Source organism: Nasonia vitripennis, chromosome 3, assembly GCF_009193385.2.
Source record: "Nasonia vitripennis strain AsymCx chromosome 3, Nvit_psr_1.1, whole genome shotgun sequence".
Classification (NCBI taxonomy): Eukaryota; Metazoa; Arthropoda; class Insecta; order Hymenoptera; family Pteromalidae; genus Nasonia; species Nasonia vitripennis.
In genome coordinates this window covers 19,940,176-19,967,968 of record NC_045759.1, presented here as the reverse complement: position 1 = coordinate 19,967,968, position 27,793 = coordinate 19,940,176, and the positions used below count along the sequence as shown (strand labels likewise).

The 27,793-nt window shown below is 45.6% G+C and overlaps 3 protein-coding genes across 26 annotated transcripts; 1 reads left to right on the top strand and 2 right to left on the bottom strand.

The window, feature by feature from the left end:
* Window positions 1-409: 409 nt before the first annotated feature.
* LOC100120175 lies at window positions 410-18,994 on the bottom strand. Of its 24 annotated transcripts, none has more exons than XM_032597785.1 (16): window positions 17,546-18,994; window positions 14,285-14,604; window positions 9,675-9,819; window positions 9,321-9,564; window positions 8,896-8,991; window positions 7,787-8,024; window positions 7,268-7,617; window positions 6,284-6,793; window positions 5,616-6,209; window positions 5,090-5,528; window positions 3,891-4,165; window positions 3,726-3,819; window positions 3,297-3,639; window positions 2,559-3,082; window positions 1,903-2,479; window positions 410-1,676 (listed from the first exon to the last, which is right to left on the bottom strand). In XM_032597785.1, the coding sequence occupies exons 2-16, from the start codon at window positions 14,436-14,438 to the stop codon at window positions 1,505-1,507; spliced, it is 4,755 nt and encodes a 1,584-aa protein (XP_032453676.1). In that variant the 5' UTR covers window positions 14,439-14,604; window positions 17,546-18,994; the 3' UTR covers window positions 410-1,504. The 24 variants fall into 24 exon arrangements, 23 of the variants coding, with proteins under 23 accessions (XP_032453676.1, XP_016839168.1, XP_031783839.1 ...); XR_004227301.2 differs by having other exon boundaries at window positions 416-1,676; window positions 1,772-2,479; XM_016983679.3 differs by having other exon boundaries at window positions 416-1,676; window positions 7,268-7,596.
* Window positions 4,375-5,054, top strand: LOC100678869. Its single transcript, XM_003426005.5, has 3 exons — window positions 4,375-4,517; window positions 4,626-4,852; window positions 4,921-5,054. The coding sequence occupies exons 2-3, from the start codon at window positions 4,634-4,636 to the stop codon at window positions 5,002-5,004; spliced, it is 303 nt and encodes a 100-aa protein (XP_003426053.1). The 5' UTR covers window positions 4,375-4,517; window positions 4,626-4,633; the 3' UTR covers window positions 5,005-5,054.
* Window positions 18,995-19,385: 391 nt separating the features above from the next.
* On the bottom strand, window positions 19,386-25,396 carry LOC100120149 (protein roadkill). The gene is made up of 4 exons (XM_031927999.1): window positions 25,143-25,396; window positions 23,272-23,843; window positions 20,659-20,820; window positions 19,386-20,573 (listed from the first exon to the last, which is right to left on the bottom strand). The coding sequence occupies exon 4, from the start codon at window positions 20,554-20,556 to the stop codon at window positions 19,516-19,518; it is 1,041 nt and encodes a 346-aa protein (XP_031783859.1). The 5' UTR covers window positions 20,557-20,573; window positions 20,659-20,820; window positions 23,272-23,843; window positions 25,143-25,396; the 3' UTR covers window positions 19,386-19,515.
* Window positions 25,397-27,793: the final 2,397 nt, after the last annotated feature.

The following is a 27,793-nucleotide window of genomic DNA, read 5'->3' as shown; positions in this document are numbered from 1 at the left end:
CTTCATCTAAAACGACAAATGGCTTTCACTGTCGATATTCAAATAAAGCAAATATTATAACATTGTATGGGATGATTTTTAATTTTAACCTACGGATAAAATTTGTGGTGCAGAAAATTTGTGGATGGGACTTGAGATTTTACAGGGTATTTACTGTAGATTAAATGAGCGGATGAAAGAGAAGTTATTCGACGAATATGTGTAAGCACAACCGAATGTACTATTTTTTTCATTAAAAAATTTTTTATTCTAATCGTCTGCAAGATTTCTAAACCACAAAAGACTATATCCCATTACCTTGTCACCCTCGCCAACACAGCTCTTGAATATGATAATAGCTTACACAGCGATCTAAGGATTTAAGTGCAAGGATAAAAAAAACACAGCAGTTAAAATAAAAAGCCAACGGTTTTAATGTTTGAGATAAATTTTATTAGCTTATTACTCCTTACTTCTGCCATATGCCGAGGAATACACAAAGCGAGTAAAAAACACGAGGCGCCTACTGATCGAGTTGGTATCCTTTGGCGCCACAGCTGTTTTCAGTATTGTTTTATTTTTGTATTGTTATCATTACTTTTTATCAATGAAATAAAAAAAATAAGAAAAAAAATATAAAATAAAGAATAGGGTACAGCGTTGATTCACTTGTGCGCCGGATAAGGAGCGTAAAAATAAAATATACATAAAATTAGAGAGTAAATTATCCGTCAGTGATAAGATACTCCATCAAAGAATTGTCGAGAAATACATACTCCGTACTCAACGAAGGTTCGGGGGAGTTATTTTTTTTAAAAGAGGGATCTCGGGGACTCACCTATCCTTCTCTCAAGATATCCGCCGGAAACTTACTCGTCTACAAGCTATCATCACAGTTACATTTATACATAATATAATATAATATATTATATGCTGTTACTCGACAATGTCATTCGTCTTATTAATCGATAATCATTAATCTCTATCGTTTTGTTTTGCTGTATATATGTACATCATGGTTATAAATAGCTGTATGCTCGTATTATTAAATACATTCTGGTTCGAAAGCCTATAAGTTGACTAGCGACTATACTCCTTTAAACTCTTTCTCCCGCCAACGATATCATCAACTCGCCTTCATCAGCGCATTAATATCTTATAATATACTCTTATCAGGGATAATAATAACATCAAAATTGTATAATTATTAAACTGCTGACTTGAGACTCCCGTCTCTAACTCTTTTGTTCAATACATAAACGAAGCATCAATCATATATAATCAACATTTCAATCAATCTTTCTCGCTCGCTCGTTCTCTTTCTCTCTCGCGTAATTATAATCTTTAGCGTTATATTTTCGTTTGGACCTCTATCGCTTTCGTGCGCGTCCCGTCCTTAAAATACTATATAATATCTTCCTCTTTAACCTTTTCACCTCATCATCATTATTCAATATATACACGCAGCCGCGTCGCTGCTGGGCTTTCTTGATGACGCGAGTCGGCTGCTGCTGCCGGCTTGCTGCTAGGTTGGGATGAGTCTAACGCAGCTACGAGGCACCAGTCCTTTACGCTCGCCTCTCGCGCACAACAGCCACTTGCCGTCTACCTCGAGAATAACTTTTAGCTTATCGCCCTCGTTGAAGGACAGGTGCCCGTCCACTGACTGCGGCTTACTCGTCAATGTCCTTACGAATCTACGAAAAGAGAAGCTTCGTCAATCTTACAAATTGTTAAGCAAAGAAAAACATTCAGGAATGTATGTTTCGATGGGGATGTCGAGGCTTCTTACGTGAATCTCATGAGCCGTTTGAATGTTGAAAAAAGCAGATCATTTAACAAGCTTAGCATTACTAAATATGCGAGCAAACGCGTGTAGATTGTTTCCAAATTGCTAAAGATCAATCAAAGAAAGTCCCCTACTTTGGTGCCTGCTTGGGCGGCAGGTTCCTGGGTGGTGCCGCGATGGAATGTGGCCTAGGCAGGGATGTTGACGCGGCCCTTCTGTGCGGAGACACGGTGCTCTTCTCCTTCGCGCTGGCTCCATAACCCGTCTTGTAGGGCAGCGAGCTAGGCCGTGTCAAATGGGCCCTGGGCGTTCCAGTGCTCTCCTGGTCCAATCTGCTAGTTCGACGCGGGGAATCCTTGCAGCTGATGTTGTTGCCGGTGGTCGTTCTGGGTTTAGTGGTCGTTGCGATGCCAGCAGGTTTCTTGAGGGATGGAATGCCCGATGGAGACTTTGCGGACTTGACGGGTATGGGGAGGTTGGACGGGGTTTTGACAGGAGATGTGAGGAGACGAGGGATTCGGGACTTGGAAAGATTGGATGTAGGAGTTCGAGTAGGAGAGGAGGGAGATGGAGTGGTAGGTGGCTGAGGTTCTTTCGGGCTAGTGTCATCGCGACCAAGATATTCCCATTTTTCCTGCAGCTTACGGAACTTATTCTCGCCAGCGGGTGCTGCTTCTGCGCTCTGATCCTCGTCTTTTCGCGACTTTGAATCTGAATGGAATATTTGAAATACTTTAATCGTAGAACACGTGTAATAATTGTCAAATATTATTTAAGAATTGTATTCTACCTCTGGACTCAGGTAACTTTGACTGTTGTTTCGACACGGTTCTCTTGGGACTAGCTCTATTTAACGGTGAATGTTCCAGGCTGTCGGTATAATCCTCGGAGTCGTCCAATCTATCAAAAACATGGAATTTCGCGCTCAGCGGTGTGTGACTCCACCTCTTCTTGATTTCTTCGAGCGCTCTCTTTTCGCCATCGTACTGCTGTCGCGAGTTGTCGTAAAGCACGCAAGATCTAGGTCTCTGTCCTCTTTCTGATGACTTCTTAGTAGGTGTAACAGTAACAGGCTCGAGGTTGATAGCGTTGCTCTGACCGAAGCTGTTGTGCAGTTGTCGGTACTGATAAAGCAGGTCCAGCTGGAATGGGCAGAAAGCCAGAGGCTGGAGAATGTTGAGAAAAGCGTCAATGACCTCGCGACTGTTGGCACATCCAAGGGCACCCAGGAAGAGGCTGTTGTTGTTGTAGTGTTTGCGAAGGATCGATTCGCGCGTACACAGGTAGGCGAACCAGGCGTCAAGAGCTCGCAAACTGTTGTTGAATGGAAAATAGAAAGAGAAAGAGAGAGAGAGAGAGTTAGATGGCAATAGGAGCGTCAATTATTCAAAGAGAGGTTCGACGCGCTAGCGATCGATGAAAGAGGGTATAGATGCAATCTTAAAATAACGCGTCTGCCCTTCTTTCGAAAGATGCAAACGCGATAAACGACTATAAGTTGACTAATAAATAAGATTCCTCTACTCACTTGAGTAAACCGAATACGAAAGCATGAAACTTGAGCATGCCTTCGGTCATAAAGTCCTCTCCGTTGATTTTCTGCACCAAGTCGTTCAGGGTTTTTGTGAGGGGGCCTTGTTGTGACGAAGCTTCGACGACTTGCCAGACGCTATTAGCGATAGGTCCGAAAGTTGAGTTCAGTTGAGGTTTCAGGCCGTCGGACATGACGGCATAAAGAGCCGGACACAGTTGGCCGAGACAGAGTTGGGAGCACTCGTTTTTGTCGTTGTAGCCTTGCCGGCTACGAACGGGCTCACTATGCCAGAATTTGAGCAAACCATCCACTGCTTTGTTTACCGACCAAATCATTTCTGGAGACAATGAATATACATTGTTAGTATTATAGTCAGTAATATAGTCATGGTAAAAAGCAAAAAAAAAGGGGAACTCGAATTACTTTTTTTGTCTTCTAAATCGATAGGCCTCAGTTCAAGATTCGTATCAGCTGATTCGCTCACGTTCAACCGCTCCTTCTCGTCCATTATGTTTGTCTGCAAAAATAGAAGAAATTACAGTAACATTCTAATAGATAAGCTTGACTATGAGTAACGTTTGCCGATACCTTTTCGTCAAGATATCTCGGCTTTCCATTAACAGCAAAACTAACAGTCTTCTTTTGCGAATCGGCCATGTCGATCATCTTAGCCATGTCCTGATTCATCTTAAGAGCGAGGAACCTCCTGACGCAGGATCGAAGCTTGATATCATCATGTTCCATGCCGGTATCACCGTCACTGCTGTGAGATGAAAAACCGCTGCGCTTCAAAAATTCCTCCAACTGCTTCACGTCCTCGCCACTACTTTCTAGATCGTCATTGTCAATTCCTCGCAATCTATCTGTAATTTCAAATTTTATATAATGTTATTTATAATTCTACATGATTCTCCATAGCTTTTTTTACTTTTATAAGTTATATATTTTGAATTGATTTTCATTGAAAATGATTTGTGCAATTTACAAAAAACAAAAATAATAAATTTGTAATTTTGTTTACGCAGTTTATTAATTTGTTAGAAAGAAAGATAAATATGTGCGTGCATGCGATGTAACCATAACGCAAAGAAAGGAAGAGTGGAGCATAAGAGGTTATCATTCCAAAACACGGCCTGTTTGTATACGAAAGTCCGTACTATGTCCTTCTATTATATCAAGGCGGAATGTCATTACAGTTTGCTTTTAGCAGTTTAGGTGAGCACACGCGCAGTTACAATGACCAGATATTTTATTTTACTGGTTTATAATATTTCAAGTCATAATTTTCTGTATTTTACGTAAAAATGTCAATGTTTATTTCAGTATAAGAAATGCAGCCTTATAGATACACCTTAGAAGAGCACGGTGAGCTTAAATACAAAGCGATGGCCGTCAGAGGCCATGAATTGGAAATTCGACAAAAATTAGCGAAAGAGAGACCCGATTTGTCTATCAAAAAGAGGCAAGAATATGCTAGAATGCTGGCGAATTATGCTGGACTCAATCGATATGGGACGTTTAAACCTCTGGAACCCTACGTTCCCCCAGAGGTAAAGTACTTTTTTTTATTTGAAAACGCATGTTGTAAACGCCATATTAACACTACAAATTTTTCAAGGAGCCTGATAAAAATCGAAAAAAAAGAAGTGAAAACGACAGTACAAATCAAAGTCACAGCATGTTTTCCCATAAAAAAGTATAAATTGTAGAAAAAACAAACAAACTATTAGTAAACAAATTGATCAAACAAACTGTATGAATAACTACCGCGCAATCAAAAACCTTACCGAATCGCTGTCTTTCCTCAGCCTCGTCAATATCCTTCTCCGAGTCGACAATGCCCGCGTGTCTGAGCAGTTGCAAGTCGTTGTTCATGTAATAGGGTTCTTGCAACGACATTCGCTTATTCTCCTGGCTCATTCCGTGCCTTGTCTCGATTTCATTCACCTGTCCCATTTCGAACATGCTACAGCGCTTGCCGGCCGCAGCCGCGGCAGCTCGATTCTTCCTGAGGATGCTGCGTGGTAACGGAGGACGAGGAGGTGCTGAGCCGCAGTCACTCGCTTGTGGTAGGGAAATTGAGCGCTTAGGTAGACTCGGCGCACCCTGGCGATAGTGGTACTGAGTGGGCTGGCGACTGTTGGTTAGGAGTTTCTCCTGGCCGTGTAGCGAGGCCTCCGAAGAGACGCTGTCGTAGCGGTACAGGTAGAGTGGATTATTATTGCCCTGCGGAGGAAAATATTAATAATTAGACGGCTTTCTAGGTAAAATCATTTTTTTCATAATCAACTTCAGTCTAGAAAGATGACTTACAAGGCCAGTATTGCTAGAATTCTGTTGATTCGACGATGAATCAGTGAGAATGGTTGACGAGCCCCTGTATCCTGATGATGGCTGAGTGGCTGTACTGCTGCTCGACGACGCAACCGTGTTGGGAATCATATCGCTCAGAGTCCTCTTTCTGTGCCTCATTGGCGGGGATAGGCAAAACAACGGCTTGCGCGCCTCCTCGCCAACCATCTTGACGTGCTTCGAGACCTCGGGTACATCGTGCAGGATCTTACGGTACTCGTTAGGTAGTAAGAAGGTGAGAGATTCCCAGTCTTTGACGTGCGAAAAGCCACGCTGCTTAAGCGCATCGATATCGTTGCAGGAAAACGGTCGTCCAGACTTGCCTGGCCGCTTGCCGTACACTTGAGGCTTCAAAGCTACATTGTCGAAACGCGTCTCCGTTGAATTGAGGAAAGACAGATCTGGTAGAGTGTAGTTCGGATAAACCACGTATACGGGTTTCTCATTAACGACCGTTTCGCGGAAAGGATAATTGCCCGATTCCTTATTGCTGTTGTTCAATGGTGGGTATATCAGAGATGTTTGTACGCCGTTATCCTCTACTTCTGTCATTACCTGTAAATCAAACGGTTCATTTATCGAATACCATACGTATACTGATTCCCAACGTACAACCCGCAAATATATACCTGAATTCCCGTTGTCGTCTTCGTGCACACTTCCCTTTTCTTCGTTTTCATACTAACATCCCTACCGATGGACGATGCAGATCTCGATGTGTTCAACAGATCCTCCATGGAAGTCGAGCAGTTCGAACGTTTCGGAATGTCATAATTATCCGCCTTCACCCATTTGATCGCCAAGTCGTTATCGGGAACGCTTAAATTGTTCTGGGTATGTTGCAGCTGGTTATGCTGCTTGTGTATCTGCGTAACGTGTGTACCGCTCTCGCTGTTGCTGCTGGTCGGCCAGCCAGTCTCGCTACCTGAATCAGTCTGGTCGAGGGTCAGACTCATGCCCTCGGTACTCATGCTCTTTTGCTTCATAAACAGACGGACAAGGCTCATGTTTTGAAGCTTTTTGTTCGAGGAGAAGGTGTTGCCCACGCTGTCCGAGCTCTCCTCGTTCATCGAGCGGCTCATCAAAGATCCCGAGCTCTGGAGGCGACCGCTGCGACTGCTCGTCTCACCAGAGTCGACCTGCGGAAAGAAAATTCTATGTTATAAACACGATTCGTAATCTGGTTTTCAAACATTTAATGCGGCTATAATTTGAGCGAGTAGTGAAAGTTTATCATTGCATAAGACTCTTGATAGATTACTCGATAATTTTATACTTTGCAAACTTATCACTGAAAGTTTTTAACTGATAAATGAATTCTTCGATTTCAACAAGTTTTTACTTTTACAACAGAACACGCTGTTTAACACTCGTCGCATTCATACACTTACATGTAGCGCGTTTTTCAAAAGCAAACTTTTCTGCTACTCTCATGCGGACGAGAGCAGCTCCGCTTATACTGAGCACGAAAACAACACTGCAGTTACTCACGTCCCCGTAACGCGTCCGCCCGAATTCTCGCCCCCTATCTAATCTTTCTTATCTCGGATCAGCTGCTGCAGCAGCAGCGCTTACACAACGCTATAGGTGCGCAGAAATGAAGAGGGACTCACGGAAAAATTAAGAGGCATCTCTACGCGTTCGATTTCCCGAGCCCTGCTGAGATCGGGCAAGCTCTGGCTGCGGCTCTTGTTGCTGACGACGGGTAAGCTGGTAGCATTGCTCGTGCCGCTGCCCGTCGACTGGAGGAAGTTGGGCGTGGTGTTGTTGTTGCCGGACGGGTGACGGGTTATGGTCTTGCTGATGGACGAGTGCTTGAGGTTGCTCCAGGTCGTGTAGATCTTCGAATCCGAGCAGGCCATCGAGAGGTCCAGCATGTTTTTAAGATTCAGAGTCTTGTCGTAGTAGGAGTCGGTTGGGACCTCGTAGACTTTTTGTTTTTCTGCAAATAGAGGACCAATGCCTTTGTTGAGCATCGCGAGAAGGTTTGTGTTTATTAGTAAGGCGTTTGTCATTTTTGTCTATGAAACTGTATGAACGAGTGCGTGAATATGAAACGGTTTGCATTTTGTAATAAAACAAAAAACGAACAATAAAAAATTTTATGTAAGCATCTCCCTTTACTAATATACCTTGATTATCGAAATCCTGAGAGCCATCCGAGTACATAGCGATGCTGCCCTCGAAGGCGATGGTGTAGTTGTTCTTGTTGTTAGTCTGGCACGTGATGAGCATGTCCTCACAGTCGAGAGAGTCGACACTATAGCTTCCACCGGGAGGTAGGACCGGCATCTCCTTCACTGGCGAGAACAGCAGCGACGACTTGCAGATCGATATGGTGTCGGTCGTCGAACAGGCCGAGTCCTCGCCCTTCAGTGCACAAACAGACAAAGGGGAGCAAAGGGTTAGTAGGGATTGACCATATGCAGAGTCTGCTCGTTTCTTTAGAGAAACGTATATAGAACAGCGTTTACGTGTACACAGATAAAACACAGTTTTGTATGTGTATACTCGACCATGCTCTGGGTTATAACATCCATGTAACGCGCCTGTTGGGTTGAAGAAAATTTAACAACGTTTTGTGTTATTAAATTTTTCGTTTCGCTTCTTTAAACGGAGCAAAATTTCACTCGATAGTTTTTACTCTGTGTACAATTCAAGCAAGTATTTTTAGCGCGAAACTTTGCTCCGAAATTTTTTGAGTTTTACGATACGTTCCATTTCAAGTTCAGCCATGCGCTCTATATGTATTATACAATTATAGCTTCCTGTTGAGTTTATTTCCGCAGTTTGCTTTTCTGTGGAAGGCTTTATTAATGACTGTTTTTCAAGGATACGCGAGATAGCGTTTCGTGAAAATCGTTTTAAAATATTCATCGCATCGCACTTCTTATCATACAGGCAGCGTAAATTTCACATATCCTCGAAAGCAAGTTAATCGTACAAAGTGAAACTCAAATTATAAAGTAATTTTTTAGGCCAAGTGTGTGAAGCTTATTCCTGGAAAAAGGCATGCACTATCAACTTAATCAACTCGATGAATCCAACAAAAATCTCGCAACAAAAAATCAAGTGGCTCTTGACTAAAAGGGCAACGTAATGATTTTTCCTTTTCTTTTCTTTAATTTTTTAGTTGTTATATCGTTGTTTATCCTGAAATTCGCGAGGACAATTTATATAGTGAAACAAATACAAAGCATGTGAAGAAAAACTTTTGCTTGAAATAGGACCTTCGCCGTACCTGACTGCTAGCTCGAGGACTAATGGAGGAACTGATGTCGAGCTTCTCCATCACCGAGCCAGATATACTGGCATACCTTTCACGTTGGTAGTTAAACTGCCATAGGAGTAATTCATGAATTTCATTAACATTGTATTAAGAGCCAAAATTATGTATATCAGTATATAGGAATCACTTTGATCCAATGTTTAAAAAAAATGAGTTATGGAAGCAAAAGAAGTGATTTATGTACAATGGTGAAACTTAAACAGATTCCCAATATTACAAAGAATAATCATTGATCATGGCAGTGAAGTTTAAAATCAAGTAACAAATTTGGTGCTACATTAATATGTCCTATAATTATTAACACTTTCAATAGACTCAAAAGATTGATAGATTTTGAGAGCATCGATAAACAAGATTGTCTTTGAGTGACAACTTACTTCTGAGTGTTGGACTGGATCAGTGCACATGACTGGCAGAGCCGTGAGCAGTGTGTGTATGTCCGCAGTTCTAAAGCTCTCCATGTCAACTTCTGCCAGATTGGCATCGAGATTGCGAGCCAGGTCGTCGTAGTAACCCAGGTCATCTTTAGTGTAGGAGGCCGAAAGAGAGGACAGCACACTGGGATGCACGTGTAACCCTCCATCTCTGTAACTTGTGCAATAGGCTTCTTGAGAATAAGCTCTAAAAATAGCAATGAAGCACAATGACCGAGCCAGTAACTTGGCCATTTGCTGGGAGGGTATTTTGGGCTAGCAAGAGCAAGAGGATAAAGATGATGACGACGAACCCACCTGTAGTCAATGAACCATTGGTAGTCCATGTTGTCTTGAATAAATTCCGATCCAACGAAGTCCTGAGGATCATTCGCTGGATTGGAGTTGCAATCCGAACCTGGAGTTTGCGGGTCTTCCATCATTGATGTGGCCTTGCAAGCCCCTGCAATGAAATGCACAAACTACTCTCAAAAATGCGTACACATAGCTAGAGCTTTGGTTTATCTAATTATAAATCTTCTTATATGGGTATAAGTTCAATGTTTATTCTCATTTTTCTTATCAACGTGTCCATCCAAAGTATGCATATCTGTACAGACAGATAAGCCTTCTAGATAAAAATGAACTGCCACTATTCAAGTACACACAGCGCAGACTCTGTAGGTATGGGTGTACATGATAAGTTTGTTTGGGCTATAATAATATGAACTAATTCCAGTTTAACCAAGGAAATTCTTGATTTGTTCAGATAAATAAGCTCGGGAACTTTCCTTGGCTTGGAAAAAATTGCAAATACATACAGATAAGGCGGATAAAATATGTTTATAAAATTCAATCTACAATTTAAAACAAAAAGCCAAACAAGGAAAAAGCCTGAAGTTAAATAGCACTGCTATACCATCATACATAATAATCACCCAGAAAAATGGGTATCCCGATAAAAACAATCCGCCGAGAGCTATCCCATAATTTCTCCTCTCCCTCCCTCTGGCTTCAGCGTACCTATATTAGGCGAGCCCATACCATACGTCTCCCTCTTGCAATCGAATCGAATCTCCCGCGAGATAGCACGTGGGCGTCGCGCGCCTGACGTCAGCCTTTCATTAATGTATACACAAAGCAGCAGCAGCAGCAACAGCAGCCGAGCAAATAGCGATAGCACAACAACAAGTGCGGTGTGGCCGAGAGAGACGCACGATGATCGACACGGGGAAGAAATAATATCATCATATTCGCGCTACTGGCTCGCTCTACATAGAGGATAGGTGTACGCACACAAGCGTATATAAGAGCGGTGCATTATGCATTCGAAACGTCGCTCTCGCGGGTAGTGCGTGCCAGGCCTCGCTCCATTTCGAAACTCGCCAGTGCTGCACATCTCTCTCTTTGTCTCTAATGGCATTTTATTTATTTTATTAGTGTCTCTGTACACAGCTCTCCCTCGCGCTAGAGCGTTTTCTTTTTCATTTTCAACGATTAGCAGCAGATCGCAGGCCAGGTTTTCACTTTTCCCGCGGCAGCAACGGCGCTATATACTACACAAGACGTACTCCTTTCTAAAACGACGTACCTATAGAAAAGTCTCTTTCCCATAGCGAGCAGAGAGCGCGAGTCGTCTCGTGAAAAACAGGTTCTCCGCGGCCGCATCGGATACACTTTCGATTTCTGCCGATTAAAGGCGACGGGCCTCATTCCATTTCCTTATCCGCGAGAGTGAGAGAACAAAAAGGAGGTGTATAGCATCGGCTATACAGTGGTACCGTAAGTAAGTATCGAGAGAGTGTTGCGCGACGAGAGAGAGACTCGAGCGTATCAATTTATATCGACACTCTCTGCAGGCCAGGTGATTCTCGGAACTAACCTTACAGTAGGACAACGACGGCGACGGCGGCAGCGGCGATAGCGGGAAAATCATGAGATTTCTCGTCGCCGCGGTTGATCGGCTACGGCATCAAGACGACGACGACGGCTGTTCCATCGATTGCGCGAGCTCCCTCGCAGCTTTTCGGGGTTTAAAAACACGACGAGTCACGCGCGATAGCGGATATTTACACAACACACCCACCTCGAGCCTCGATTCGCAGTATTGAACGAACCGAGCTGAAGTGCGACTTTGAGGTATATGAAATCAACAGCACAAGAGAGCACGCACTTTTTTTTCAAGGCACAGATTGTACACACACACACAGACACTCGCGGCGGCGGCGGCGCTCGCTGCTGGTGTCGAGCGTTCGATCGTCGCGCCGTCACTGCAGGCTGCAGCGTCGCGCGCCGCGAGTTTCGTGCCGCTGTTGAGTGCGCGGGAGAAGAGGAGGGAGAGAGGTGGGAAGGAGTTGAAGAAGACGGACGGCTCTCCCTGCGTGCTTATACTATGCTGCTGTGTTCGAAGGATTTTATACATATGAATATGATAGGAAGTGTCGCTTGAGATGCTGTGGGTATTGTTGTCGAGAGCGTGTATTGATTTTCAATACTTTTTTGTCGTTCCCGTACGCGTAATCGACACAGGCTTTTTTTCGTTGCAGGCTCGGCTGCAGAGGGACAGGAGTGGACTTGTCGATGGTGGAGAGATGAGGTGTGCTGGAATTTCCGTAAACAACGCAGGTATGGTTATAAAACGTTCTATATATCGTAGGATGCATCGGGACGTTTGGGATGCTGCGTTGTGAATCTTGCGACGCAATGCGTTATAGGTTAAAAGGTTAAAATAATGCAAGGGAACGCTTATAAAGACGAGAATAACTAATTGTACACGCATAAAATTCTGAAAATCACGTGACTCGCCATTGCGTAAACCCGTGTACTACCCGCAGAGAGCTGAACAGAAAATGGAAAACGACAGTCCTTGCGCAGCTCGAATGATATGCACAGCGTACGTCTTGCACAATAGTTTTGAAACGCATACAATAGCCAAAGGAGGAACCTCAATTAATTTCCTCCCAAAGTTTACATAATTAAGGCCCCCGGAAAGCTGGCCGTATGCACATAAATTTGCTCTCGTCGCTCACACAAATCTCGTATTCTCCGGAGATGTATACATCTCATGCAAATTCGATAAACTGCTCGAGAGGCTCTTTCTTCGAATTTATCCGAAAACCTCGACGTTTTTATTTTTCATCCAGGATACGCTATACTCTCTCTCTCTCTCTCTCTCGGTCGCTGCACCCTATTCTCTCCCAAAACGATTTTCGTGCATTCCTACACCTCTCTCGCGTGTACATACAACACACACCATACGGGACTTGCGCCTGGAATGCATAAGTAAACGTCTCCCGGCGAGAGCGTCAACGGAATGGGAATTTCCTCTCCCAGACGCGCTGCACACACACACACACACACACCCGGTTTTTGTTTTTTTAATTGGCGAGAGCCGATCGGCGCGCGTATGGCATGCGAATGAAGGATGTATATAAGTACGCGGTAGGTTTACCCGTGTGTTAACACGTGTTGGACGAGAGCTAACTGTTTCGACGTTTTTACGAAAGTGCGATGGGTACGCTCCGCGAATTTTCATGCAAGAGGGACAAAGCTGCAGTCGAGGAAAATAGTGCATTATCGGCTGAAAAGTGTCCGTCATTGTGAAAACAAAGCCTCGCGCTGTTGTTGCTGAACACTTACTTATATGCTTGCTTATCGCGTGGAAAATCTCGACCGAGAATATTTTTTCTCGAAAACGCGACCTACAATGTATATAGAGTCTCGGTGTCCGTCCAAGAGGCGATAATTTATCTCCGGTATTTAATTACGCCAGTAATGAGCCCGCGGACGCTTTTGAAAACAATTTAAATAATATACGAGTTTCTCTCCGCGGCTTCGTGGCTTATTACGTAAAGCCTGCATGCAGTGCACGTCGTTCGTCGCTTTTGTCTCTTCAAACATATATAACGTATACACTTTCGGGACAAGCTGCGGGAGAAAAATAAAATCGTTCGAACCTTCGCGATCAAACGCAGCGCACCCATATCTCGTCAGGAGACAATAACTCGTCGGAGAAAATGACACGTTACACGAGTAATCGCGGCGAAGAAATCGAAGCTCCTCTCTCTCTCTCTCAGCGCGGCGTGGGCTTATTCGCGCGGGACATTCCTCTAATTATGCCAGCAGCAGCAGCAGCAGTGCCATGTGTGCGACGAGCGACCCACGCTCTAAATATAATCGCAAGCGCGCCGCCGCCGCGCCTTCTTGCGCTCTCTAGACTGTCGCGCGCTTGGCTTTTTGTTAGAAGAGATACGTATATAAGGTCGTTTGCTTTTTTTCTGCGATTTCCCAGAAGGAACCCATGCTGGAGCATCAGGACGAGCTTTGACTTGTACGGGTCTGACCGAATTCGGAGCTGTTATAACTCTTCTTTCACGATGACACACGCGCCTTCGTGAATCACTCCGTGTTTACCCTCTGCACCGGTTGAGTCTACATTTTGCGTTTATTACACGTCCGTCAACAAACAACTCTGTACAAAGTCATCGGAGGAACAAAGCGCGTGTATTTATGAAAATTAATCGGTGCGTGTATTCGCGGCTCGATCGACATTCGAACACAGGGGACGCGGTCGATTAATCGCGAATCGCATTAAGATCGAGAGCGTATTTTATTTCATCCGCCATGGCGACGTACTTATGGCTTATTGACCTCGCGTGTACGTTGAATACAGAGAGCTTCGCTACTCGATTTGCGTAATTCGAGTGTAGACTTTGTTGGAAACTACGAATTAGCGCGTGTACGCTCGTACAGCAGTGGTCAAGCAGCGTGTCGAGCTTTTTTGTCGCGCGCGTCTGATCGGTATCGAATGCGAGAGAGCTAAATCAATTATCGAGCTCTAATTAAATGCGAACACAATTGGATCGTTAGTCAGAGAGTCAATTTCGCTCGCAAATCCTATAGTGAAAAAATTTTTATCAAATTCTTACGCTTCTTCGGCCGTCGTCTTCGTCTGAGGAGTCTCGCCTTGGCGCAGCACTGTGGCAGCCTGCAGACACCGGGCGCTATGGGCTCGCTCGCCTTGTCGACCGTCAACTCCTCGGCGATCTTCATGATAACGCACAGTAGCAGCATTAGCATCATGACGAGTGTATGCGGCGGCGAGTCGCCTCGGCAAGCCTGTGCGCTCCGCCGATCGCTCGCCCGAATCAGTGTCTCTTAAGAGTCTTTTTGCCTCCACTCGCGTGTGATTGTTATAAAGTTTTCGTCTTTCAAGTTTCCAATAAGGAGCTCGATTATTCACTGCACTCTGCGGATTGGACGAGTATAAGAATTACGAGGTGGTCGTTTTTGGAGGAGGTGTGGCTTTTTTTCCTCTTCGGCAGATTTATCGTCGCGTACGCGAGGGGCATCGTTGTCTCTCGATCGGTGTATAGTAATTAGCGTCGATTCGCATATCCGGATGTCGCTAATTGACCGCTGCGAAGGTCGGCTGTGTAAAGGATTCCTTTCAAAATCATCGATAACGATTCCCTGTCGTGTATATATACTATATTCACACGTGCGCTTCGATTTGCGCAACTGTATAGACAATCGAGTTCGACGAGCGTCTCCTCCTTTTTTCTCCTATATAGGTATACGAATATAACAATGAGCCGCGAGGCGTTTCTCGCTCACGCACTTTTCATCATCGTCGCGCGCCTGCGGAGGAGAAGAAAGAAAGGGAAAAAAGGGCGACGCGATTGCACACATCCGAGAGAAAGAGAGGACAAAAGACGAGTCGAGCGTGTGGGAGCTTTTTTTTCTCTCGGAGGGGATTTTCAACACGTGGCCGCGATTGCTCTCGCGCATACGAGGGTGTGAAGAGCCGTTATTAATGAGCTTTTAGGCGAGATGTTCTCGGCTGGATTTTTTTTTTTTTTTTCTAAGGATGGGAGCGTCAGTCTTCTCGGAGAGTTATACGAGCCGTGCTTGAGAAATTACGCATCGAGATACAGATACGGCTTCGCGGTAAGAATGTTGATTGATAAATCGTTTGATAGGAAGGCGATCCCCGGGGGATTCGAATTTGCTAAATACACGACGGAGTGTCGTCTCATATAGTATATCGAGAAAAATTCAACCTTACAGGCTCTGGCATAGTGAGCTCGCGGCGCTATAAAGCCAAGCCCTAGATACATCATACGAGCTGGCGCAGCTGTGCAGCGCACACGTAACGCATTCCTCCTCTCTTACTGGCGCGCCCCGTGCTCTCTTATTCGCGGAAATCGCAATCGAGAGCAGAGCCGCCGCGGCTGCTGCTCCCTTATCGCTTATCTCATGTGTGTGTGTGTGTGTGTGTGCGATGCGAGAGAATTGAGCAGACTAAACGACGACTCGCTCTCGTCTCTCTCCGACGACCCGACTGTGTTATATATCTTCGTGTTTGATTTTGGCGTAGGTATAATATAAAAGCGGCTTCTTCCTTCTTCAATTTCGGTCGGTTTCATATCGCGTGCGAGACTCTCCGTTTCCTCTTTATTGATAGTACCGAGTGTTCGTGGAACACCGTCACCGCGATCACGACGATGATAAAAAAAAAAAAAAAAAAACGATAAAAAAGCTCCTTAAATTATACGCTTCTCGGAAGCAGCGGCAATTGGTCGTCACTCATCGGCGCTCTCGAAATAAAATCCAACCCTGAGACCCGGCGCCATCAGGACACAGTACGTCCCTCGTAAAAATGAATTGGCGCTAACAGTCCGCTTCGTATACACACACACACACACATGCGCCCGAAGACGGACACTGGCGCGTCGCGTATAAAAGTCGATTACGTCAGCTGCATAGCGAGAATAATAAAGGGGAGAGTTTTGAAGCTTCTGCTCTCTCGATGAACCGAGGCATATTCGTATAGATAGTGGCCACTCGACTTTCGACCATTTAGAGGCTTGTCCTTTCGCGCGAGAGTTTAAAAATAGCAAAGAACAGACAAAGATTTCATTCAGCTCGTACATCTGACACTCCGAAGCGTGTGTAGAATATATAGCCAATCGAAATTTTCTCTCGGCGAGCCTCACTCAAAGCTCAAAGCTCTCCAGACATTGTATAACGTGTATAGGGATAGAGTGATCCGACCCCCCGGCGGACGCGTGCGTGCGCGCATAAAGCAGCGGAAGAGTGTGTGCATCACCACTGCGCGGCCTGATTGCGTAAAGGAAGTACAGTATGGCTGATGCGCTCGAGAGCGATTATTTCGGTTAGGTGTGTAGGGGGGATAAGGATTCAGACAGCGGATAGTCGCCGCTTTGTGCGCAGCGTCTTCGATAAGGAAATCGCCGGGAAATTAATTTATATACTCGATGTTATGTGTTATCGTCGTTAATTGCACGTATATATAGGGTACGAGTTTTACTTTTATTCCGTGATCCTATTCCCACGACGCGGAATAAACTTTTCGTGTAATTAAGAAATGTCGCCGTAACGCATAAGTGCCATACTTTTCTTTTCCGAGTGCATAACTAACCGGAACCTGCAATGCGGCACACGAGAATTAAGTATTATCGTTGAGCAAATTTAAAAAAGCCATAAACTATACTGCATTCACGAGTATCGGGCGTCGCCGCTGGGCGAAAATACACCTCGGAAATTCGCGTATCCGCGCACGAATCTTTAAATACACATCTCCGTCGAGATATTTTTCGATCCGCATCTCTCGCTCTCATACACCAGCGGCATATGTCTATACACAGCGCACATCAGAGCGAGAAAGCGTGTGTTATAGGGGCTCGGCGGACGAGTCGTGTGACGGAATGATTCAGAATAGCGAGGGAGTGAAGCTGCCGCTGTTATAGCTGCACAAAGACGTGTACGCGGAGAGCGCTTAATTCCCGTGAATTAATTCATTGGACTTGTGCGCGAGGCCTCGTCCAGCTCGTTGAGGCTCGTCAAATTACGCTCGAAACTGCTGGAAAATTGACGGACGTTTTTCGTACGCTTACGTAGCTCCGCGAATGCGATATAAAATTTCGCAAACGACAATCCAACGGCATCGCTCGCTCCGATTCTCCGAACGCGATTCGCGAAAGCGCATCGATGATCCGAGTTTAGATCTCGCGTCGCTCCACAGCCCGCCAAGAGCATAGCGGCTCTTTCTCTCGGTGCGCGTGTCGGACATCTTGCAAAATCCAGCGTCGCGAAGAGTTTCGCCACACCTCTGACCACCACCTCGTGATCCGTATTGTATAACTGCGTAAAAGTGTGTAGAGTACCAGCTCCAACGACGAAAAAGAAGATAGAGCAGAAGAAAACAAACAAACGCGCTGATGCACTATTTTATACCTATGTATAATAAACGCGGGCGTGTCACATGTTTGCAGGAAAAAAAAAAAAAAAAAAAAAACAGTAGGCTACAATCACTGGCGCGTATTTCCCATCAAACACCGCAGGTCGAGCGAGCTTTAAAGCTCCGCACTGTCATTTTTCAAACTGCCTCGATCGACGATGGACACTTTGCTGTTGTTACACACGCGTGCAACGATACTATATACGATCGATAAATCTCGAGCTTTTTTTCACGCGGCAGCTGCGACGCAGTATAATATACGCTCCCGACGTCGCAAACGCGGACTACTGAAAGCGCCGAAGCTTCGAAGCGGGAGAGATGATGCTACTGCACACGACACGACACGACGCTCCGCGAGAGAGCTTAATCTCTATTAATAAATGCCCACGGCCGCGTATACGCCGCGATGGCCCCCCCCTCTCTCTCTTCGCTCTTTTACCCTTTGCTTCGCGCGCTTCGTACGCCGGTTCTTCTTCGTCCGTGTCTCGCGGGCTTTCTATTTGGATCGGCCCTTTGTTTGCGTTGAACTATATACTACTACTATCGGCGGTATCGCGCGTGGGTGTATAGACTTGTTATTATGGGACTAATCGTCGCAGTCGCCCATTGCGATAAGGATAAGACTACAGAATCCGATTCGTAAGAAAAACCGCAATAAGTGTATAGCGGTGAATAAATTGTACAGCCGACCAAAACACACACACCGCGCTTCGCAATCAGATTCCAGCTCTGGCCCCTGATGCCAAACAGTCTTGGCTTTTTGCTCTGGGCACTCGGGTGCGGTATACCCTCTCTTCGTTCGCTTTCCTATTTTTACCCTATAAACTCTTGCCCTTTGCTTTGCTCGGTACACTTTATCTCTGCTGCGAGTAGCTCTCTCTCTCTCTCTCTATCTCTCTCAGAGCGTTCCGCATTATACGGCCGCTGGAATCTTCTATTCGCTGCCCTCTGGCCTTTTTATAGATCCTCTGGAATTTCGTGTGAAAATACGCGCTTTTATACGCGAGGCTAGTTTCCGTTTGTTATATATATATGGGTGCGCAATCGAATCGAATCCCATCACTCTTTAGCTCTTCTGATGCAGCTTCGTAATCGCAGCCTATATCGAGCGAATGTATATAGCTGGAGAGCGGGTCCAATTACGAGAACGATTGCCGCTCATCGAGACTCAACTCAACGCTATCTATATCTGTATAGTGACGTATCCGCGATGCTTTTTGCTCGACTGCGTTTGCCGGAGCGGAGCCAATCCAGAGGCTCTTCCGGCTTTTCTTTTTCGTTTTCTTTTTCCGAGTGTGCAGCGGATTAGACGCAGTGGACAATGACGCTCTTTCATGTATTGGATGGACTTATTTACCCACACATAAGAAGATTTAAAAAAATGTAAGACTTTTGTTAAATCGTATACAGTGCAGGGGAAGCAGAGAGTCAGAAGAGCAATTGTCGTGTATCTTTGCTGACTTATTTTTGGCTCGCGCGCGACACAATAGTGATATACGTACAGGTTATACATATCGTTTGCTCACCGTTTCGTTCTCCATTGCCTGCGCGGATAACCTCGGCTGCCGCTAGCACCTGTAATTAAAAATAGCCTTTATTACTCAAAGCTCGCGCGCGGAGCTTTTATTTGCACGTTCGCATCGCCGCGGCGCGCGCAACGTTATTCCTTCCATCCGTTTCAAATTAGCGCGCTTATGTACTCGGAAATAGGAAAGGAAGTGTAGGTACCTATATGGGCTTATTCTTTGATCAAGAAGACGCTGAGATTATCTGCTTTTACTCGTTTTTTTTATTTCTACAATGAAAGACATTCAATGATTTTGAGATTATAGGGAGACACGTTTTAAGTATCACAAAGTCTAATATGAGCGCCAACGTTATCGTGACTGTTCAAACTCAATTAATCGCGCGGGCGTTGACTACAGCGCATAGAACTTCCTTGACGAGATCAATGTGTGAGCTTTGCAGGGACTGGAACCCCACTGTAGCAATGACATCTTTGGAGTTATCGACAATGAACTTCAGAACATCCGATTTGAGTATACTGGCACTGTGCTTATCGGCTATCACAAGAGTTGCTATGGCAGTCTCAGTGGTGACAGTGGAGGAGAGAACGGATTCGCACATTTCCTTCAAATCATGAAGAGCGTATTGGTCGGATGCTGACAGGAGATCGACAGCTAAATTTTCAAGATTTTCAACTTTGCCGGTGTAGATGAACCTCAGCATTTCCTTCAAACAATCGTACTCGATGTTGGGAATAGTCACAGTGCCCTCCGTCTTCTCTTTCATGTTGTGTTCGAACATCCCAGCAAAAACTGTGCTGCGAGCTGCCAGTAGCAGTTTGTGAGCGTGAATCTTTTTGCCTGTTGAATCTATCAGAACCACGTCGCTGAATTTTTCATTGTGAAAGAAGAATTCCATGTCTTTCGACAATTGGAATTTAGATGCAGACTCTCTGGACAGCTTTTGGAAGTTGCCTCCAATAGTTTCAATCTCGCACAGTATTCTGATATTTCCATCGACTATCAAACCATTTTCAGGTTCTTTGGCATGATTGATATTGATAAAGTTAGCTATGCTCTCTACGTAGTTTGTTTTTATATCACTGACAAGACTACAAGTTTTAATCTTCTCATCTTTACTGTTGATTATGGAAAAAATAAACCTGGATTGATACTTGGGCACCAAAGGACTGACCAATTCGACTTCCACCGACGAGTTGGTTTGTTCGCCATTCGTTTTTGGAAATAAGAACAGTTGCATTTGAAGGTGGTCATCGCTGTTTATCAGAAACTTCGGCGAGACGATTTCATTCTGACAATTAAGTCTACTAAAATTGTCTATGGTCCACAAGAAGCTGGCGTTCAGCAGTGTTATTTGGTCAGGCATAACCGATTGATTCGATCGTACACTGCAGGGAACTCTCGAGTTCATGCTTGCTGATTACATACCTGCGCAATATTGTTGATATTTAATCGATGCAAAAAAAGTGCGCAAACACTCGATCGTTATTAGGAAAAGTAGATGTATGTATACCAGTATACGCCTATAGTAGTCTTGAATTTTTAGTTCGTCATGCGTGATCAGCGTAGCCTCGTCGTCTGCGATTGTTAACTATACAGCTAATTAGCAATTCCCATTCTTTTGCAGTTTTCCCAGTCATCCGTTCTGTGCGGACACACACAGAAGAAGCGTCTGCTGCACAGTTACAAATAAAGAATTCAGATGCAACATAACCTATAAGAGAGACTGTTTGGATTCGCGAGACGCGAACCGCGACCATTAGAGCTCTCTATTTCTAAAAGTATAAGGAATAGGAATGGCGGGAAATTCGTAATGTAAATGCTGTTTTTAGCGTGTTCTCTCTAATATAAAAAAAAGAACCCTCTGCAGTAGCGCACTCATCGCGACGGCATTCCTCGCTCTATATAGCTCCAGGAGAGCTGCACAAGTGCCTCGATTGTTATATATGCCTACTTTCGCGTCTTTATTTTCGCGCGCGCCTATTTTCGGAGGAGGTGCAGCAGAGATTCTATATACTTCTCCCCTACTGTGAGATGTGTGTGTGTGTGTGTGGGTGTGTGGGTGTATGTGTGCACTCCATATACAGCGTATCGAGGGGCAGAGAAAAAATGCGCTTTATACATTGAGAGAGTGCAGCGCTATAGCGAGTCGTTATTCCGGTGAGTCATGACGGAGGAGCTTGGGGTGAGCGAAGAGAGCGGCTTTGTTGGGGTCGGCTCTACTGATCCATTGAGGGAGTGATCCTATATATTGGAATCTGATGAGTTTTTAAATGGAATTTTTTTTCACAATATCTCATATACGCTTCCTCGATTGGGTTTAGTGATTCGAGTTTGGTCCGCGCGTAGAAGTGAAAAAAAAAAAAAAAAAAAAAAAAAATACATATCGACGGTACGTCGGTTCCGATACTTCTCCGAGGTCCTTTTTCAATTAAGGGTAAAAGCCCTCGCGCGAAGACGATGGCAGGCGACGAGTGTATGTGCCTACTTTACGCTTTCTCCGCTCTCCAGTCCATTCCGCGGTGTGTAATCTCGACGTTTATAACAGCTCTCCGTCGAAAGAAATTCTCGTCGGTGTGTACATCTCTCTAGTTCTTCTATCACTGCGTGTTTGAAGATCAAAAAACTGGGTGAACGCCGTGATTCACACGAGTAAGATTATAACCGCCTCGGAGACTCGATAATCCCTCGCTGAAATATCAGCATATAGCAGTGAGTCGAAGATCGTCGCGGAAGTGTGTGTGTGCGGAGCTAAAGCTCGATGACCCTGAACGACTATATAATAATGATTTACGCATTGTTTATCGAACTGTATTTCTATATGGAGGAGACAGTTGTGGGGTGATAAATGTTCTTCTATCGCGCGAGGAAAAAGAGCACGTGTTTCTGTCTCGCGGGAAATTATATAATTTATAGGTCTTGTAATGTACGAAGCGCTGAGTTTATACGGCTATCCGTGTGATGGAAGAAAAGATCTTGGGAATAATATCGAGAGGGATATAACTAAAAAGCCATAGTCGTCAAAGTCAACGTTATCGACTTTGCGTATCTCTTCTCTCTTTCCGTACCGGCGCGTATGACAAAGCTTCATTTGAATTTCCGCGGAATCGGTGTATTCAAGGGGAAGCTTTGGAGGCAGGCGCGTTATGAAATTCAAATTTCGCTCGAGTCTCGCCTTTTAGACACATCCTCGACAAAACAGCTCAGACGTCGAAACTAAACGATAGATTACTATTCCTCTATATACTATATGTAAGTACAGTTTTGATGAGAAAGTGCCTCCGAAACGAAAATAGTTCGAACGATGTCGGCCGGATATTAAAAGCGTATACCGAGGAAAATTCATATCGAACAATCGCGCGCTACTCCGTCCGTCGTCGTATAGTCCTCTATTTCGAGCGGCGACATTCCTCGACAGCGCGGAGCCGCCGCACATGTGCCGCGCGGGATTTTTCAAGAAGCATCCCTCTTTGTTCTTATCAAAAACTCGAGCCGCGAGTGTGTGTATCGAAAGTTTCGTTAAAATGCAAACGCCGCGACACTGACTTTTTCCCTCGCGTATATGTCGAAGCTCTACTCGGTCAATTAAAAAAGCTCGTCCTTGATGCTCGCGGCTGCATAAATTATAAATTTCCACATCGTATATAGAGTGCAATAACCCGCAGCGAGAAAAGGGAGGGAAATTCAAAAGGCTTTTAGTAAGCGCTATACGCTAAAGCGAGTTAAATCAAAGTAAAAGCGAGACTTGGCTCGCGAGAAAAGCGCGAAATACGTGTTTGCTTCGCTCGATTGCGTGTAAGCGAGCGTGCGCTGCTTTGCGCAGGGGTGCTTTCGAGTTAAATAATTATGTGGAAAAAAAAAAGGATTCTGAATATGCTGCTGAAGTCGTCGATATTACATATTCGTGACGAAAGTTTCAGTCATATATATATATATATATATACAATATCGATTGAAAACTCGCCTGCGAAACCGTTTGGGCAAACTTCTTCTTACGTGCAGACCTCGTGCGAGCGGCCAAATCAATGTTTAGACGTAGAAACGCCTCGCGCACACAGTGACTTCTCCCCCCTTGCACACGCACACACACACACACGCAGAGGTAAAAAGATCTCGTGATACTCACGTTCATGGCTGCAAGCACAGCCGCTTCCTCTCTTTCTCTTGCAACTTCTCCGCTGCAGCGTCAATATACGTGTACAGTGTCTATACTATAACTGTATGCCTGTGTACGAGTGTCGTGTATGTAGGTGTGAGAGAGAAGGACTACTGCTCGGGCGGTCGATAGACCGCGCGCGGGGAAAATTATGCCATGCTCCCCTCGCTCATGACATTCTCGGCACGGTACGACCTGACACCTCCTCGAGCTTCATCTTCGATTCTTCCGCACTCACTATGTGCTCTCTCTCTCTCTCTCTATACAGCGCGTGTATACGATATATGAGTCACTCGCGCACTGTAATCTCCGCCACTCGCGCAGGTATACTCGTTTAGTATAACAGACTTGTGTCTTATCGAGACGACGACGACGACGACGAGAAGGACAGGTTGAGTCAGCCGCGCGCAAGCCCCTCCCGAGTGCGCCGCGCCGACTACCCTCTCGTCGCCGGCAGCGGAGCAGATGTAAGTAGAGGGGCTTCAACTCTTTCTCTCTCGCTTCGCCGCCTCTTCTTCTTCTTCTCAGCTGCTTCTGCTTCGCTGCAAAGAGACGTGGTTATTTTCGTGGCGCTATGCTCTCGCGCGCGCGTGTGTGTGTGTGTGTATATATGCGCGTCTCGTGCGCCGCCGCAGGGGTGTGGGATGCTTCGATGTTTCGTCACCGCGAACGCGATTCTATATACCTTGTGTTGTACACCGACGACGAGAGGAGTGTGGAGGTCGCGGATTCGGTAGTCCAAACTTTTTTTTTTTTTTTGTTTTACTTTGCGCGTTGATAAGAGTTAATTATACGCGCGAGCTTGCATCATCGATTTTATACGGGAGATAAAAATACAGAGGGGCGATTTGCGTAAGTGCAGTGGGAGTCGAATACACTCCTAATTCATAACTCCAGCTTATTACATTTTACCCGAGAGCTTGCCCTACAAAACCTCTCGACTGTGTAGCTTCCATTAATACACGAGCTCCGATATCGATCAAATACCTCATTCAAAAATACAAGTATAGCTGGCGCTATAAAACTGTAATCGTTATCAATAAAAAGCATCGCGGCTCTTCGATCTAATTCTCAAGACACCACACACACACACACACACCCCGCCAGCCCTTATATAAAACGCCTCGGGACACGCAACCGAAAGTATGTATACGTATAAGACTCCAGAAAGAGGAGATAATGCACGTACATACACACGCCTGCACCTGCATAAATTTATCGCGAAAAATTAGCCGCCGATTGGCTGGAGCCGTGCTTACTATTGATTCAGCCGCTCGACGACGAGGGACTACTCCGTGCATGTATATTAGACTCCCTGTATCCGCGTGTGTGTGTGTGTGTGTACGTGTGCCAGGAGAAAGCAACAGATACACGCTTATCGCGTACCTACCCCTCGAGGAAGTCGTCGAGGGAATGTTATTGCCAAAGTTGTATACTAGCGCGTTCGCGTTTCGACGCAAGTGTCAGAGGGATATGAGAAAATTCTTCTGGCTTTATTAAAAATATACGCGGCGCGTCTCGATCAATATCGAAAAAGATCCGTATATTCTTCGCTGTGATGCACGTATACGCGAGCTTTTTCCATCGCACCGCGACAAGCATTGATCAAAAGGGTACGTAACATCAAGGCCGCCGAGCACGAAACCTCTCGCTACAGCCCTATAGATATACAGCCGTGAGGTGAAAGCTTTTTCGACGCAGATACTCGCATAAAACGCATAATATGTTGTCCAATAATAATTGCAAGGAAAAGCTGCCTAATTCCCCGAACAAAAACGCAGCCACGAAAAAGCACAGGGTACGTAGAAAAGCGAGAGAGAGAATCGGACGTCGATACCTACCAGAGAGTCAGCTCGGGCGAAACGAGGCCATCGTCGCACACAGTCCACCGCTCGACCTCCAACCCTTATCCTCTTCTCACCTTCCAACCTGTTAATCAACCGAAGCTCAACTCGGCACTAGTACGTCGAATTCGCGGCTTTGGTAGGCAAAAAACGATGGTAAAATTCGCGGCGCGAAGCGACACGTCGTGGAGCTACGACGGAGAAACCATGTCGTCGTCGTAGTCGCGGGGCGAGGGAGAGAAAGAGCGAGCAACCCCCCGCGCGCATGCTCGGCCGGTCGATCCGGCGCAACGTCAGCCCTGCGCTGCTGGGTCGATTCGCTGCCTCGACTACTGGCTTTAATGGATATCCGCTCTCTGGAGCGTGAGCGCGCGCGTGTGTGTGTGCGAAAGAGAGCTCGAAGGAATGTGCAGTGCGCCGATGATGAGGGGGATGGCTCTTTTCGGCTCTCTTACTACTGCGGGGGATGAAAGTGTGAGCCGAGTAGGATATGGGTTGAATTATTAATCGAACGAGAGCACACGCCTATAGACGTCTTATTTGCAAGTTCATAGATCAATGTTATATGCTTACGCACTGTACTGCTGAAAATAGCTCCGTTTGTCTCGCGTGTGATTTTGCAAACTGAAAACAGTTTCGAGACGTCCGATTTTCCCTCGTACAAGTTTGCTCGAGTTCTGACACTCTGCGCTGTTAAACGCACCCGACGCTTTATGAGCGGTTCGTTAAAGTTGGAAATTCGATTGCAGACTGCGCGTGTATGGCATCGGCTCGAGTGAAAAGTCATTCTCGAATATCAAAAGAAGTGGCCACACACGCACGTGTGTTCCTCGAATAAATCACTCGCTTTGCCATCGTCCGCCCACGCGCTGCAGCTTTTTTCTTATCCGGATTAAAGGCGTTTTTTCTTCTCCTTCCTCCTCTACTATATCTACCAGGCGTTTACGACTCGGATGAGAAAACTCCATCGTCCATAATAAAGCATATTTATTTGGCTGCAGCCTACGCCAGCAGCCAGCACCGCTCCGACCCAAATTCCGCACCTATACGGTACCGCGGCGCAGATAAAATAAATCTCGTAAAAACTCCTCCACTGCTGCGTTGGCTGTATACACGGCGCGGTCTTTCCTCTCCAGAATTCGTTCCTCAATAATTCACCGCTTCCTCCACCGTCTTCGCCTGGGGAGACTTTGTCGAGCTTCTTCTTCTCCTTCTCCTTCTTTCCTTCTTCGCAACGGACGAAGTGTATAGGCTTCGATTGCGCGCACGTATATCGCACGTGTTCTCCGCGCTACTGCGTTTTGCTGATGCGCGTATCGGGTTTTTCTGATGTAGGCGAGCGATGACGTCGCCTATACATTGACTCGCTAATGGAGTTTGGCCCTTTTTCCTTATTTACAGGGATGGTGATTTTGTAGCTTTATTAGCTGCGTTTAGGCCTCCGCGGAGCGACTTTAAGTGGAAGTAGCCGTGTAACTTTTACGCGGAACGACGACATGCATTAAACATGCCGTCAGCTCTCACGCGCTTTGAGAACCCGCGTACAACGTTAAAGGGGAGCTGCCTTCTAGGATGCCTTTGTGCCGTATTACATTGAGTTCTAACTTTGCGATTGAATGCAGAGAGATACCACGCGCTCTGGCTTTTCACGAAACTATATACATTGTCGTCGGGGGAACCGTTTGCATACACAAAGCTCGGCTTTTTCGAGCTTGCAGCTAAAGCGGAAGGAAAAATACTATTAAGACATCGTCCGCACACAAGCTATAAAAGCAGCTCACTCGCGTTCAAATTTCCAGCGCGGAACAGCCGCGTCCAATGCCCGAGAAGCTTGCGCGCATCAGCCCCGACTGCGCCGTCGCGGCGCTATTGATCTCCCTCCCGAATTCACCCTCTACGTGTACGACAGAAGTGTATAGAGCTCGTACAGGAAGGATCGAACCAAACGATCGTGCCCGGACTCCTTGAGAGGTACCGAGGGATCCGGTGCGCTGCCCTCCGAGGAGCGTATAAAAAATTAGGGAGCCCGGCCGAGTTTTATTGCGCGAGGGTCGCTGACGCTGCTCTGTGCGTGCTTTTTTCGAGGAAGGGAGGGATGCGATGATGTTTTGGGGGATTTGGCCGATTGGGGATTAGCGGCTGCGTTTTGTGCGAGCTTTTGGGGGGCTTTATTCGGCAAGAATTCTGGCGAAGATGCGTGAATTGCGGACCATTTTGCAGTGCTTTTTTTCGCAATTTTTATTACTTGCAATGAATAGCCGTGATCGAGTAAAACGAAAAAAAAAAAGTTTTGGACTTTCATCTCGTATCATAAATTGCTTGAACTTTAAGGCTCTGGAATGTGAACATATATATAGCAGTAAGTCGCACGATCTTTGGCATAAATATACTTTGTAATTTAGTATTGCTACTTGCATCGAATTCCTGAAGTACAAAAATAAAATTTGGATACTCGGGTTGCAGTGAAACGTATACTTTTTCACTAACCCCAAGCATAGCCTATCAAGGCAGTGAGTACATCTAGCGGCGAAATCTCGAACCAAAATTCAAGTCTCTGCTCTACCGCTAAGTATCACGAAGCGCGTGAACATTTAAAGGGCGATTAAGGTACCTTGGCACGTTTTCTCGTTAATCTAACCTACGTAGGC

Excerpts from the sequence above, each read along its gene's own strand:
- LOC100120149 (XM_031927999.1), bottom strand. The coding sequence starts at position 20,556 with ATGAACTCGAGAGTTCCCTGCAGTGTACGATCGAATCAATCGGTTATG.
- LOC100120175 (XM_032597785.1), bottom strand. The coding sequence starts at position 14,438 with ATGATGCTAATGCTGCTACTGTGCGTTATCATGAAGATCGCCGAGGAG. Across the intron at positions 5,529-5,615 it reads ATTCTAGCAATACTGGCCTT|GGCAATAATAATCCACTCTA; the intron begins GTAAGTCATCTT and ends TTTCCTCCGCAG. Across the intron at positions 3,820-3,890 it reads CGAGATATCTTGACGAAAAG|ACAAACATAATGGACGAGAA; the intron begins GTATCGGCAAAC and ends CTATTTTTGCAG.
- LOC100678869 (XM_003426005.5), top strand. The coding sequence starts at position 4,634 with ATGCAGCCTTATAGATACACCTTAGAAGAGCACGGTGAGCTTAAATAC. Across the intron at positions 4,853-4,920 it reads AACCCTACGTTCCCCCAGAG|GAGCCTGATAAAAATCGAAA; the intron begins GTAAAGTACTTT and ends AAATTTTTCAAG.